At 37.7% G+C, this 13,077-nt stretch overlaps 1 protein-coding gene across 1 annotated transcript in view; it reads left to right on the plus strand.

Annotated features, from left to right (window-relative positions):
- Positions 1-13,077, plus strand: part of UNC80 (unc-80 homolog, NALCN channel complex subunit) — a 222,889-nt gene that overhangs the window by 114,260 nt on the left and 95,552 nt on the right. Inside the window, exon 25 of the mRNA XM_055574457.1 lies at positions 5,768-5,933. Within this exon, the coding sequence (XP_055430432.1) occupies positions 5,768-5,933 (166 nt within the window). The remainder of the gene's footprint in view (positions 1-5,767; positions 5,934-13,077) is intronic.

Genomic DNA, 13,077 nt, shown 5'->3' on the forward strand with positions numbered 1-13,077 from the left:
TGTTCCTCTAACTTTGATTTCGAGTGTCTGCACAGCCCATTTCCTCACACTCTAAAACATAAAATGGAACTCTTTGTAGGTAAAATATGTTTTCAAGAGAAACGTGTCCACATTTGGACTGTGAAACTGCACCATTTAAATACTATGAAATGGAGTTCCTCCTACAGACCTTATTTAATTTCATGTTATCCTGAACCTTTATTTTTCTGAATTGTCACCTTCACAGTTATATTGAGACTACTCTTAAAAACCAAGTAAGTCAGCCACTTAAGCATGTTTAAAGTCAAGATTAATCTATAGGCCTCTGTGAGTGTTATTCATATCAATATTCTAATTATACTGACGTCTTCATAAAAGCTCAGAAACACATCTGTTAAATTTTCAGATTTTCATTTTTTATTTATTTTTTAATATTTATTTGGCTGTGCCAGGTCTTAGTTACAGCATGCAGCATCTTTAGGTGTGGCAAGCAAGCTCTTAGTTACAGCATGTGGGATCTAGTTCCCTGACCAGGAATTGAACTTGGGCCCCCCTGTGCTGGGTGTATGGCATCTTAGCCACTGGACCACCAGGGAAGTCCAAATTTTCAGATTTTTAAAGGTCACCGTTTTGACTTATAGTGATTTAAGAAAGATAAGAACCTTAAAGTTTGATTCAGTTATTTTTGTTCTTTCTTTCAACACTATAAAGCTATACTGTTCCTTATTATTATTTTTTTTTCGTGTTCTAATGAAACTTTATTTATGGACACCAAAGCATTTTAATTTTCATGTAATTTTTGCATGTGGTAAAATATTCTTTTTTTGTTGTTGTTGTTATTTTAATTTTATTTTATTTTTAAACTTTACATAACTGTATTAGTTTTGCCAAATATCAAAATGAATCCGCCACAGGTATACATGTGTTCCCCATCCTGAACCCTCCTCCCTCCTCCCTCCCCATTCCATCCCTCTGGGTCGTCCTAGTGCACCAGCCCCAAGCATCCAGTATATTATAACAAATTTCTTTTTTAAGAAAATTAATCAAATCTTTAAAAAATGACTGTATAATCAATTGGCTGTCTAGTAGAAAATGCTAAAAAATTAAACTAAAACAGAGGCTGCAGTTATTCAATCAATAAGAGGAAATTTTTCATTGCCTTTAACTAGGTCTCATAAATCTTTTATTCATTGAAGTATAGCTTTTATTGTCAAGTATAGGTTCATAAATTTTGGGGGGATGTGACCTTTTGAAAATGGGAAAGAGCTCATGTTTAATCTATAGTTGTTGATAAAGAAAACTCAAATCACATTTTTAACTATTACAGAAAAAACAGTATCATAAAACCATTTTACTAACACAGAAGCTATAAATGCTTGAAATAGGTTTTTTTTTTTTAAGAAGTTGTACAAAACAGTAAGTCTAACAGGCTAAGCATAAATATCATTAAAATGAAATACTCTAAAATTTTAACAAAACACTTGCTGTAAGAGTATTTATAGATTTGGGGGATATTTTACTAATTCAATAACATTTTTAACAGCAGTAAAAATAAATAGCTACCTGAATGTACAGAATAATAAAAATATAAGCTAGAAAAATAATCACATTAGAAACTATATTCTAGGATCTGAGACTTGAGGAGGGGGGAGGACAGGGAACATAAATGTCCTACCAAGAAAGTCTTTCTGATAGAAATGTCATAAGATCATTTCCCTGTGAAATATTTGTTTGAAAAAGTCCTGTTTATATCCGAAGTGTGCAAGAGAAAGGGGCTTCCCAGGTGGTATTAGCGGTAAAGAATCTGCCTTACAAAGCAGGAGACATAAGAGATGCAAGTTCAATCCTTGGGTTGAGAAGATCCCCTGGAGGAAGACATGGCAACCCTCTCCAGTATTCTTGCCTGGAGAATCCTATGAACAGAGGAGCCTGGCAGGTTACAGTCCATGAGGTTGCAAAGAGTCGGACATGACCTAGCACACACGAGGAAGAAAAGGCAAAAGAACCTAAAATGCAATAAATAAGTTAATTTGATAAGGCTAGGCAATCTCAGGAGGTCACTCACTGGATAGTGGGGGGTGGAGGTAAGTGAAAAGGAAAATTAATATCAGCTAAAAATATATTTTTACCAACTTAACAAATTTTTTCCATCTACATCCCTAGATGGAACTTAGTGTAATTGTTTCTCCCCCCAAAATGACTTCTGGTAGCATTTTTATTCTCTCTTTTTGTAAACCATCAGATCAGATCAGTCACTCAGTCATGTCCGACTCTTTGCGACCCCATGAATCGCAGCACGCCAGGCCTCCCTGTCCAAAACCAACTCCCGGAGTTCACTGAGACTCACGTCCATCGAGTCAGTGCTGCCATCCAGCCATCTCATCCTCTGTCGTCCCCTTCTCCTCCTGCCCCCAATCCCTCCCAGCATCAGAGTCTTTTCCAATGAGTCAACTCTTGGCATGAGGTGGCCAAAGTACTGGAGTTTCAGCTTTAGCATCATTCCTTCCAAAGAACACCCAGGACTGATCTCCTTTAGGATGGATTGGTTGGATCTCCTTGCAGTCCAAGGGACTCTCAAGAGTCTTCTCCAACACCGCAGTTCGAAGAATCAATTCTTCGGCACTCAGCTTTCTTCACAGTCCAACTCTCACATCCATACATGACCACAGGAAAAACCATAGCCTTGACTAGACAGACCTTTGTTGGCAAAGTAATGTCTCTGCTTTTCAATATGCTATCTAGGTTGGTCATAACTTTCCTTCCAAGGAGTAAGGAAGGAAATTATTTTTAATTTCATGGCTGCAGTCACCATCTGCAGTGATTTTGGAGCCCAGAAAAATAAAGTCTGACACTGTTTCCACTGTTTCCCTATCTATTTCCCATGAAGTGATGGGACCGGATGCCATGATCTTCATTTTCTGAATGTTGAGCTTTAAGCCAACTTTTTCACTCTCCACTTTCACTTTCATCAAGAGGCTTTTTAGTTCCTCTTCACTTTCTGCCATAAGGGTGGTGTCATCTGCATATCTGAGGTTATTGATATTTCTCCTGGCAATCTTGATTCCAGCTTGTGTTTCTTCCAGTCCAGTGTTTCTCATGATGTACTCTGCATATAAGTTAAATAAGCAGGGTGACAATATACAGCCTTGACGTACTCCTTTTCCTATTTGGAACCAGTCTGTTGTTCCATGTCCAGTTCTAACTGTTGCTTCCTGACCTGCATACAGATTTCTCAAGAGGCAGGTCAGGTGGTCTGGTATTAAACCATACTCATAAAGAATATCTAGAAAAGGAAAAAGCAGCATTTTTATAAGATTTATCATCTAAAAAAGCATAATAATCCATTTTTCTTCAAGCAATGATCAACTTCCAAACTTGAAAACACAAAATTTTTTTTAGAGAGTTTTGTCTATAAAACTGCAAATTTATTAAAATGTTTCCCTGTTGAGTTGGTAAAACCAATAACTGATGACCAAGCAGCATGGAATTAAATTAATTCCCATCGGATGCCAAGATGATCCTTAATAACAAAGAAAATGACCATAAAGAAGTCTCTTTACATCTGTGTTCACTCATTAGGGAAAACAACATGTTGAATGCTTTTGTACAAGATTGTGCTAGAAACTGTACCAATTGTACCAATGGGATTTAACAAATCACATTATAAAGAATACACCACTGGATCCCAAATGTTTCTAAAGTTAAACGATCCGAGTGAAAGTCGTTCAGTTGTGTCCAACTCTTTGTGACCCCATGGACTGTATAGTCCATGGAATTCTCCAGGGCAGAATACTGGAGTGGGTAGCCTTTCCCTTCTCCAGGGGATCTTCCCAAGCGAGGGATCGAGCCCAGGTCTCCCATGTTGCGGGCAGATTCTTTACCAGCTGAGCCACCAGGAAAGCCTGATCAGAAGCAAAACACAATTCACATTCATATTTGAAGAGTAGATATGAATATTTGAGAGTTAGGCTATGAGAAACGGTGGTGTAAACGGTGCAGAGGTGGGAGTGAGGGTGATGCAGAGATGAATATGCTGTAACAGGAAAACCAACACATGAACAACACACAAGAAAGGAACAGAGGGCCAATGCTAGCCAAAGAAGGGGCTGGAAAAATCTGAAGGACATTCCTGAAAGAGATCATATATGAACACAGCTTTGAAAGATAAGTAGGGTTTTGACTAGTAGATACAAGAAGTTGGGAGAAATAACTACTTTAGAGAATCAGAATTGTTATTACTTTTTGTCTCAACTAAGAAGCTTATCTAATTAAATTTGGCTGCCAAACTGGAAAGTAGTTAGGTTGTTTTCTTTTTCCTAAAAAGGATTAATTTCAGAGGAGCAATTATATTCCTAGAACATTTTTTGACAATGTTAAATAGACTCCATGTGGTTCCTTCTTTTTTCTAGATTTGATACAGTTTTCTGAGTACCAAACTATAACTTCTATTCTTAATTCAAAGGGAAAAGAAACTATAGAGTCTAAAAGTTTCATTTATTAACAACAGTTAAAAGCTTAAGGTTTTAATCTTGGTACAAACTGGGTTTTTCAAAATATCTTTTGTTTTTCAAGCTACTTGAATCTAAGGACTTTTTGTGTCATAATTAGAAAAAAAATCACTGTATAAAAATAAGGTTAGCATTTTATATATTTTTCATTTATCAGGTCTGAAAGTGTTTTATAGATTAATGATTAAGTATGATCTTCAGCATGAGCGAGTCTCTATTCATCGAACAAATCAAATGTCCATGCTCACCTCACAGATTGAACTCCTACTAAATACTTACATTCCCTACTTTCGGCTATGGGATCATTCTGTTCATAAGTGGATGGAAAAGGATCCCCTCTTATATTTGAAGTCTTCCTAAAAGAGAAGGAGTGATTCTCCCATTGTCTGATATTGTTCTGTGCCTCTGGTCATCATACACAAGGTTTCTTAAGCCAGAACTGCCTTTTCCTACCTGTTTGCTGAGCAAATTTTACTTAATCCTTAGGACTGAATTCAAGCGTCACCTTGGTATTTGTTTTCTGTTTCTGTTCTGTGATATGATGATTTATAATAAAAAATATATGTTTGGTCTTCATCTGTAGTTCTGCCACAGTATTCCTAAAACCCTTGGAATTTCTTAAGGAGGGTGACCAAGGTGTCTTAATGAGGTGACTTGTGGTATGCCTCTAGATTACCTAAGGATCAGCTGGTCACCGAGTGATTAGAAAAATGAAAATTTCAGTCCCACTCCCCTCACCTCTAGGTGACAATGATTTAATCAATCATGCCTATTTAATGAAACCTCCATAAAAACCCAAAAGGACAGGGTTCAGAGAGCTTCCAGTTGGTGAACTTGTGACAACTGGGGAGAACAGTGCCCTTGGATGACTTGGAAGCTTGGTTACCCTCACCCCATTCCTTGCCCTGTGCATTTCTTCCATCTAACTATTGCTGACTATATATATATTTTTTATGATAAACCAGTGATCTAGTTAGCAAAATATTTCTCTGGGTTCTGTTACCACCTCTGGCAAATTAACTGAACTGAGGAGGGGTGTTGTTGGAACTTTCAATTTGTAACCAGTTGGTCAGAAGCACAGGTAACAACCTGGGCTTGCAATTGAATCCTTAACCTGTGGATTAAGGAAAATGTTTTCATGGCCACAGTCTGAAACTGGTATAAGGCAGATGGCTATTTAAATGCTGTGTGTGCTACTCAGAATGGAGTGAGGTTTGCCAGAAGACCAATGCAGTGCTGGGGAGATGCCATCGTTCACATGCTCCCCACTGACATTGCAGGACTTGGAGAGCTGCAGACTTCGTTTGGACCCTGAATTAGACCGGCACAGATATGAAAGGAAGATCAGCTTTGCTGGAGTCCTGGATGAAAATGAAGACTCAAAAGATTCCCTTCACAGTAGTAGCCACACCCTCAAATCAGATGCAGGTGTTGAAGAGAAGAAAGGTATGGATAAAGCAAAAATTAATTCATGTTTCTGGGTTTCTCAAGGGATATTTGGTCTGGGTCTAAACTGCAGAATTGTGCACTGAAAGAAATCCAAATTATTGGCTCCATACAGCACTAACAGTGTTCATTCAACTAGGCAATCATGCTAGTTAGGAGTTGAACTCTAGCTCAGCATCTCTCCATACCCCATTGAATATAAGATGCCATTAGTTGTAAAATAAACCATTATTTTATATACCATCTACTGCTACTGCTAAGTCACTTCAGTCGTGTCTGACTCTGTGCACCCCATAGATGGCAGCCCACTAGGTTCCTCTGTCCCTCGGATTCTCCAGGCAAGAATACTGGAGTGGGTTGCCATTTCCTTCTCCAATGCATGAAAGTGAAAAGTGAAAGTGAAGTCACTCAGTCGTGCCCAACTCCCAGCGACCCCACGGACTGGAGCCCACCAGGCTCCTCCGTCCATAGGACTTTCCAGGCAAGAGTACTGGAGTGGGGTGCCATTGCCTTCTCCGTTTATATACCATAACAAGGGAAAAATACTCCCCTTTCAGCTCTTACACATGCTTTCTTATCAATTAATTTGTTTTATTCTTATTGAAAGAAGACTTTCAGACGTAATTAGATGTAGATTTTTATTACCAGTCCGTATGATTCTCTCTGCAGGAAAGTAAACTAATTAGTTTTCCTAAACTATCTGCAATTCAGAGTTCAAATTCTTAATCACTTTTTAACTCAAAATTGTCACTGTCTGGGTTTTTACGTATGATAATGTCCTCTGTGTCATCAGAATGTTAGTAATACACCATTTCTTAAATGAATCTGTAAAGCTATTGGTGCTTGTTACATAAGCCAATGTGCAGTTGTATGAAGCTAGCCTACCTTCAATTCCTGTTTCAGGAATGTTGCCGAACATACATGACTTACCACCTCACCCACTCCTTCACCCAACTATCATTCGGCTCCTGAGACTTAAAAGACACTGGCACTCATTTTGTACATTTTGTTGCTGGTGCTTTAGATATTCACACGAACACAAGCAATGGCAAATGTGTCACAAGTACCACCTGGCTCTAGTGATATCTTAAGATGGCATCAATTGTAAGCCAAATCTCAATTGCAGAGATGTTCAAATGTTAAAAAAAGAAAAATGTGCATCTTAAAATGGTGAAATAGAGTAACTGATTATGTGACCTTGTCCAAGTTTAGCTGCTAAGCCAATTTTCTTCTCTGTAAAATTAGATTATTAACACCTACTACATTATAATGCTGAGAGCTTTAAATGAACAATGGGCTTCCCCGATAGTGCAGTTGTTAAAGAAATCCGCCTGCAATGCAGGAGATACCCCAGTTCAATCCCTGTGTTGGGAAGATCCCCTGGAGAAGGGATGGGCTACCCACACCAGTATTCTTGGGCTTCCCAAATGGCTCACTGGGTAAAGAATCTGCCTGCAGTGCGGGAGACCTGGGTTCAATCCCTGGGTTGGGAAAATTCCCTGGAGAAGGGAAAGGCTACCCACTCCAGTATTCTGGCCTGGAGAATTCCATGAGGTCGCAAAGAGTCAGACATGACTGAGCAACTTTCACTTTAACTTAAATGAACAATGCAAGTAAAACGTAAACTCAATAAGGACACAGTCTCTAATTAGGAAATAATAAATAATCATCATTGGTTTTTTTAAAATGTGTATTATGAGCATATAGATCAGAACCCATGCAGAAAATCCTAAATATGAATCAAAGATTGCAAAGTTTTAAGGTGCTCTTTAAAGCCTCCTTTAAACTGTTAACTTCTCTGATTTTTGTATTTCTTAAATTTTATTGCCCTTCAGTGTTTTTCTAAAAAATTTCCATTAAATGAATATCAGCATATTTGTAAAAAGAGTCAAAGACAGTTTTCTCCACTGGTATATTTTCTGTAGTCAGTGACTCCATAAATGTTTGGTAGTTCAAGCAATACATGTTTCTCAAAAGAAATATCCCTACAGAAGACCTAAACAGATATTTTGCCAAAGAAGACCTGGCCAACAGGCACATAGAAAGATGTTCAATGTCACTAATTACTTGAGAAATGCAAATCAAAACTGCAATGAGGTATCACCTCATGAAAATCAGAATGGTCATCATTAAAAGTCTACAGATAATAAACACTGGAGAGAGTGTGGAGAAAAAAGAACCTTCCTACATTGTTGGTGGGAATGAAAATTGGTGCAGCCACCATGAAGAACCATATGGAGGATCATTAAAAACTGAAAATAGTTACCATATGATCCAGCAATTCCATTCCTGGACATAAATCTGGAGAAAACTAATTAGAAAAGATACATGCACCCCAGTGTTCACTGCAGCACTATTTACAATAGCCAAGGTACGGAAGTCATCTAAATGTCTATAGACTAATGGATAAAGAAGATGTGGTGTGTATATACACATACATATACATACAATTGAATATGAGTCATAAAAGAGAATGAAATAATGCTATTTGTAGCAACATGGACAGACCTAGATATTAACATATTAAGTGAAGATAGAGAAAGACAAATATAAGGTATCACTTATATGTGGAATTTTAAAATATGATACAGATGAATTTTTTTACAAAACAGAAATAAACTCACAGACATAGAAAGCAAACTTGTGGCTACCAAAGAGGATAGCAGGGGGTGGGGCAGGAGGAGATACTACTATATATAAAATAAACAACAAAGATCTACTGTATAGCATAGGGATGTATACTCAGCATCTTGTAATAACCTACAATTTAAAAAATCTGAAAAAGTATAGCCCTAAATAAAGAAAAACACAACATATTTAAAATATTTAAAACTTCGTAAAGAGTGGATATATTCTGAAAAAAAAAAACCTTTTTAATATTTCAAGATCAGAGTGTTGTCACAACATTTAAAAATGTAAATATATTGTGTTGAATTTATGGTGAACAGAAGCCATGTTGCAGGAAGAATTAGCCAAGTTTTATCAGTTTCTGATAGTAAGAAGTATCAAGTCAAGGTTTGTTCAAATACTTCTACTTCTGACAAAGAGGACTGCGTATGATGAGAAACTTCCATCTTTTTTTTATCACTTTCTAAAAATTGAAGTATAGTTGCTTTACAATGTTGTGTTTCTACTATATAGCAAAGTGGTTTAGTTAGACATATATATATTCTTTTTTATATTCTTTTCCATTATGGTTTATCACAGAATATTGAATATAGTTCTCAGTGGTATGCAAAGACCTTGGTGTTTATCCATTGGATATATAAAAGTTTACATCTGCTAACCCCAGCCTCTCATTCCATCCCCCGACTCCTTCTCCCTGGGAAACCACCAGTCTGTTCTCTATATCTGTGATTCTGTTTCTGTGAAACTTACATATTTTAAACATATCCTACAGGGACTTTTTTTCCCCACTCAAAATTATTATGCTAGTTATTATTTAAAGTAGTTGAAGCAAAAAGCATTAATACTGACATGGTTACATTTCAGCAGAGTAAATTCTATATCATTTTAAGAAATAAAACCTCAGATTAATTTTTAAGAACATTAATTTCATGATTATCATTTATGTAAATTGCCTTTAATGTTCAAATGCACAAGCATTTTTCTTCTCATAGAATGGCTATGGGATCATATGAACCTATTTAATAAATTAAGAGCAGAAAGCTAGAAGTATAAATAAAATGAGAACATATTCATAAAATGTCCTTTACCAGTTGGCAAGAAACTTTTCAAAGATTCCTAAATACTCCTTAATCCTTTTAACAAGCTGATACCAGATGCTAAAGCCGATGTGAAAACGGGGACCGCAGGGACCCTGCTAACTCAGATTATTAAAATTTTATTTAAAGTTTCATACCATCTGTTTGTATAACAACTAAAAATGTCAGTTCTTGAAATAAACAACCTGAGGACAGTTGGGATTCTACAAAGGAAAACTAATACGAAATCATCCTTAGAATGAAAAATGTCTTAACTAAAATCTCTGAGCAAGATCTGATATCATTTTATCCATATTCCAGATACAAACTAAGACTGGCTTTCCAGAATACAGATACCAAGACATGTGTGATTCCTCAATAATCATGTACTGAACATCTGCTGTATACCAGGCACTATTACAGGTTCCTAGAATACAGCAATAAACAGGGGAAATTTCCCATGTATATTTTAATTTAGATTAGCTAATAATGAATAACATTAAATTCTGGACTTTCAAGTAGAGATAAATAGTATGAAGAAATCAAGTTAGAGTCAGAGAATTGGTAGTGACCTGGAGTAGGAGGGATTCTAGTCACAAGTGACATTGAGCTGAGATTTGCATGATGTGAAGAATCCAGTCATGCTAAGGGCTGAGAGAAAAGTCTTCCAAACAGAGATAACAGTGAGAACAAGGCTCTGAGGCAGGAACATGGGAGCATGTGAAGAAGGGCAAGGACGCCAACATGGTTGCAATAGAATGAGTTGGAGGAAGGGTGTTAAAAGATGGGGTTGAGCAAAGGTCAAATAAACAGGGTCTGTAAATATGGTTAGAAATTTAATTCTATTTAAATGTGTCGGATAGTTGTTGGGAGATTTTGACCAGAAAAGTGATATAATATTTGTATTTGTGACTATGTATTTAAAAGATGATTCAAACTGTAGGAGTAGGGGTAAGAGAATACAGTTTGTTGGTTATATTTGTCCAGGGAATAGGTGATGGGGCTTTCAAAATCCTATATTTGGAAGTGTTGCATCAGCAGGACTTGCTATGATGTGGTGTTAGAGAAAAGGGAAAAGAAATGTTTTATCCAATATAGATGAATTTGTTTCTTTAATATTAGTTCTCATTGTCATGGATGTACTTTACCAAATCTGAATCCTAACTACTATGTCCTTTGTAAATAACCAATGCCATAATTCTGAATATTATTTTTTTAATTATATGATATTTCCAATTATCTTTGGTAGTAGAACAGGGTTCTCAAAGTTAAATTTTTTTGCATCATATTAAATTGGGGTTACTGTACTATATTTGTAAGCAGAAAAATATCATGAAATCAGACAAAGAATGACAAAATGTGCCTCTGTAAAATTTTAAAATTCTTTCTTTAATCTTTTTGTCTACTTCCCAGTCTATTTTGACATAATTGTATTAATAGTCTTTAAAAATAACTATATTCTGTTTCAAATGCATTTCAGATAAGTCATAAAGTCTCAATTGTGCCTAAAAATAATACTGAAAAATACAGTGGATGAGTTTGTGCTATTACTAAAATTGAGCATTATGGTCTTTATGGAATGTATTCAACTGTGCTGCAAGAACTTCTGTCTGGATGTGAAATTCTATCCAGATGTGTTCAGGGAGCTCCATGAAGCCATTGCCAGCTGAGTGGTGATAATTTTAGTCTTTCTCAATCATGGGTATAAATTAGAGATTAAACATTTCACATGATTCAACAGGATATCTTCTAGGCTCCTTTAAATGTCACTAAAAGTGTATACTTAATTAACATTTTATGGAGTGGTACAATCTTCTATCACAGTCACAGACTAACTCTCCTATGGGTAAGCAAATTGAGACTAAAATGCAACCTTCTTGATTGGGACTAAAATATTAATAGCTGTATCTTGCATAATTAGTAAGAAATCTTGTTCATGTCTTAAGAAGGAAAACTTAAAAAACAGCCCCTTCCTGAGTATTACTTGAAGCCCTAAACTTTCAGAATCACCCTTACAGTATCAATATATGACAATCCCAGATCTTCAGAGGAAAAGGAAGGAGGTGTGGATATGACTATGGGAAATAAGGATGCTTTTGATTAAAAAGTAGGTTTCTAGATGAACGTGTTTCTTTTACCCTTTAATTTTCCTCACTGATGACTGTTTCTTCCAGAACACTAAAGAGGAGTAATGCATGTTCTTCTCGGTGTATGTAGACTGTAAGGTTGGCGCAGGGTGTTGCAACCTTTGGACTCATATCTCACTCAACCTTTTGACTAAGAGGAGCAATCACTAGGCGCATTGAAAATGGAACCATTTCACACTCGTGTTCACCCAAAGCACCCCACTGAAAACAGTTCTTTTAGTGCCTTTGCTGAGGAGCCGAGCGGACCCCACTGCTGATTGTTGGAGAGTGAAGCAACTGTTGTTTTTATTTCTTATTGAGGTATTCCCAAATGAAAGGGTTTCCCATGATGGGGTTTCCCAAACTCACATAAATCTGCCTGTCCTATTTCAAAAGACAAAAACACATGACTGATGATTCTGTGAAATCAAGCAATGATGCTATGTCAACATGCTAACAGTCTTGGAGGACTCCATGGTGAGGGCACGCTCATGCTTGTGAATTCTGGGCCAGAGAGAGAGAGCAGGTTGTTCCCAGCACCGATGAGCTGTGTGTCCAAGAAAGAAGCTGCACCAGCCCTTCCTGGTGGACCCAGCCTCCTGCCCGTCCAACAAAGCTGCCTGGCTGGGCACTTGGGAGAAGCTCCTTGTCCAGACCAGCAGAGAAGAGGTTGTTCAGTGACAAAGTTGGGGAGAGCTTGGCTCTGACGCTTACTGGGGAGAACTAAGGGGGAAAAAGCCCTATTTTATTCTTTTAATACAGTTCCCAGCAGGAAGATCAGGATAGGAGGTTCCCGCCTGCTCCAGATTAAAGGAACCCGCAGTTTCCAGGTGAAGAAGGGGGGTTCCTTGTCCAGCATTCGCCGGGTCGGCAGCTTAAAGAGCAGCAAGTTATCACGGCAGGACTCAGAGTCTGAGGCTGAGGAGCTGCAGCTGTCCCAAAGCAGGGACACTGTCACTGACCTAGGTAACATAGAGGAGTGGGTGTGTGCAGGGACGTGGGGGGTAGGAAGACAGAGCCCAAATCCCCATACAGCTCAAGTCCATTTCCTTACAGGTCCATAGGCGGAGGGCAGAGCCGTAGGTTAGAGTACCCACTGGGTCTGTAAACGATGTTGCCTTCCAGAGCAGGGCTGCTCCAACCTTACTGTGCACAGAGTCAGCTGGGAGCTTGTTAAAACGCAGAATCTGATTCAGCATCTCTGAAATAGGAGGCTGAGATTCTACCCTTTTAACAAGCTTTGTGGTGACGCTGATGCTGCTGGTTCAAGGACCACAGCTTGAGCAGGGAGGATATAAAGTCTACAGTAGGGAA

Source organism: Bubalus kerabau, chromosome 3 (genome assembly GCF_029407905.1).
Source record: "Bubalus kerabau isolate K-KA32 ecotype Philippines breed swamp buffalo chromosome 3, PCC_UOA_SB_1v2, whole genome shotgun sequence".
Taxonomy (NCBI): domain Eukaryota; kingdom Metazoa; phylum Chordata; class Mammalia; order Artiodactyla; family Bovidae; genus Bubalus; species Bubalus kerabau.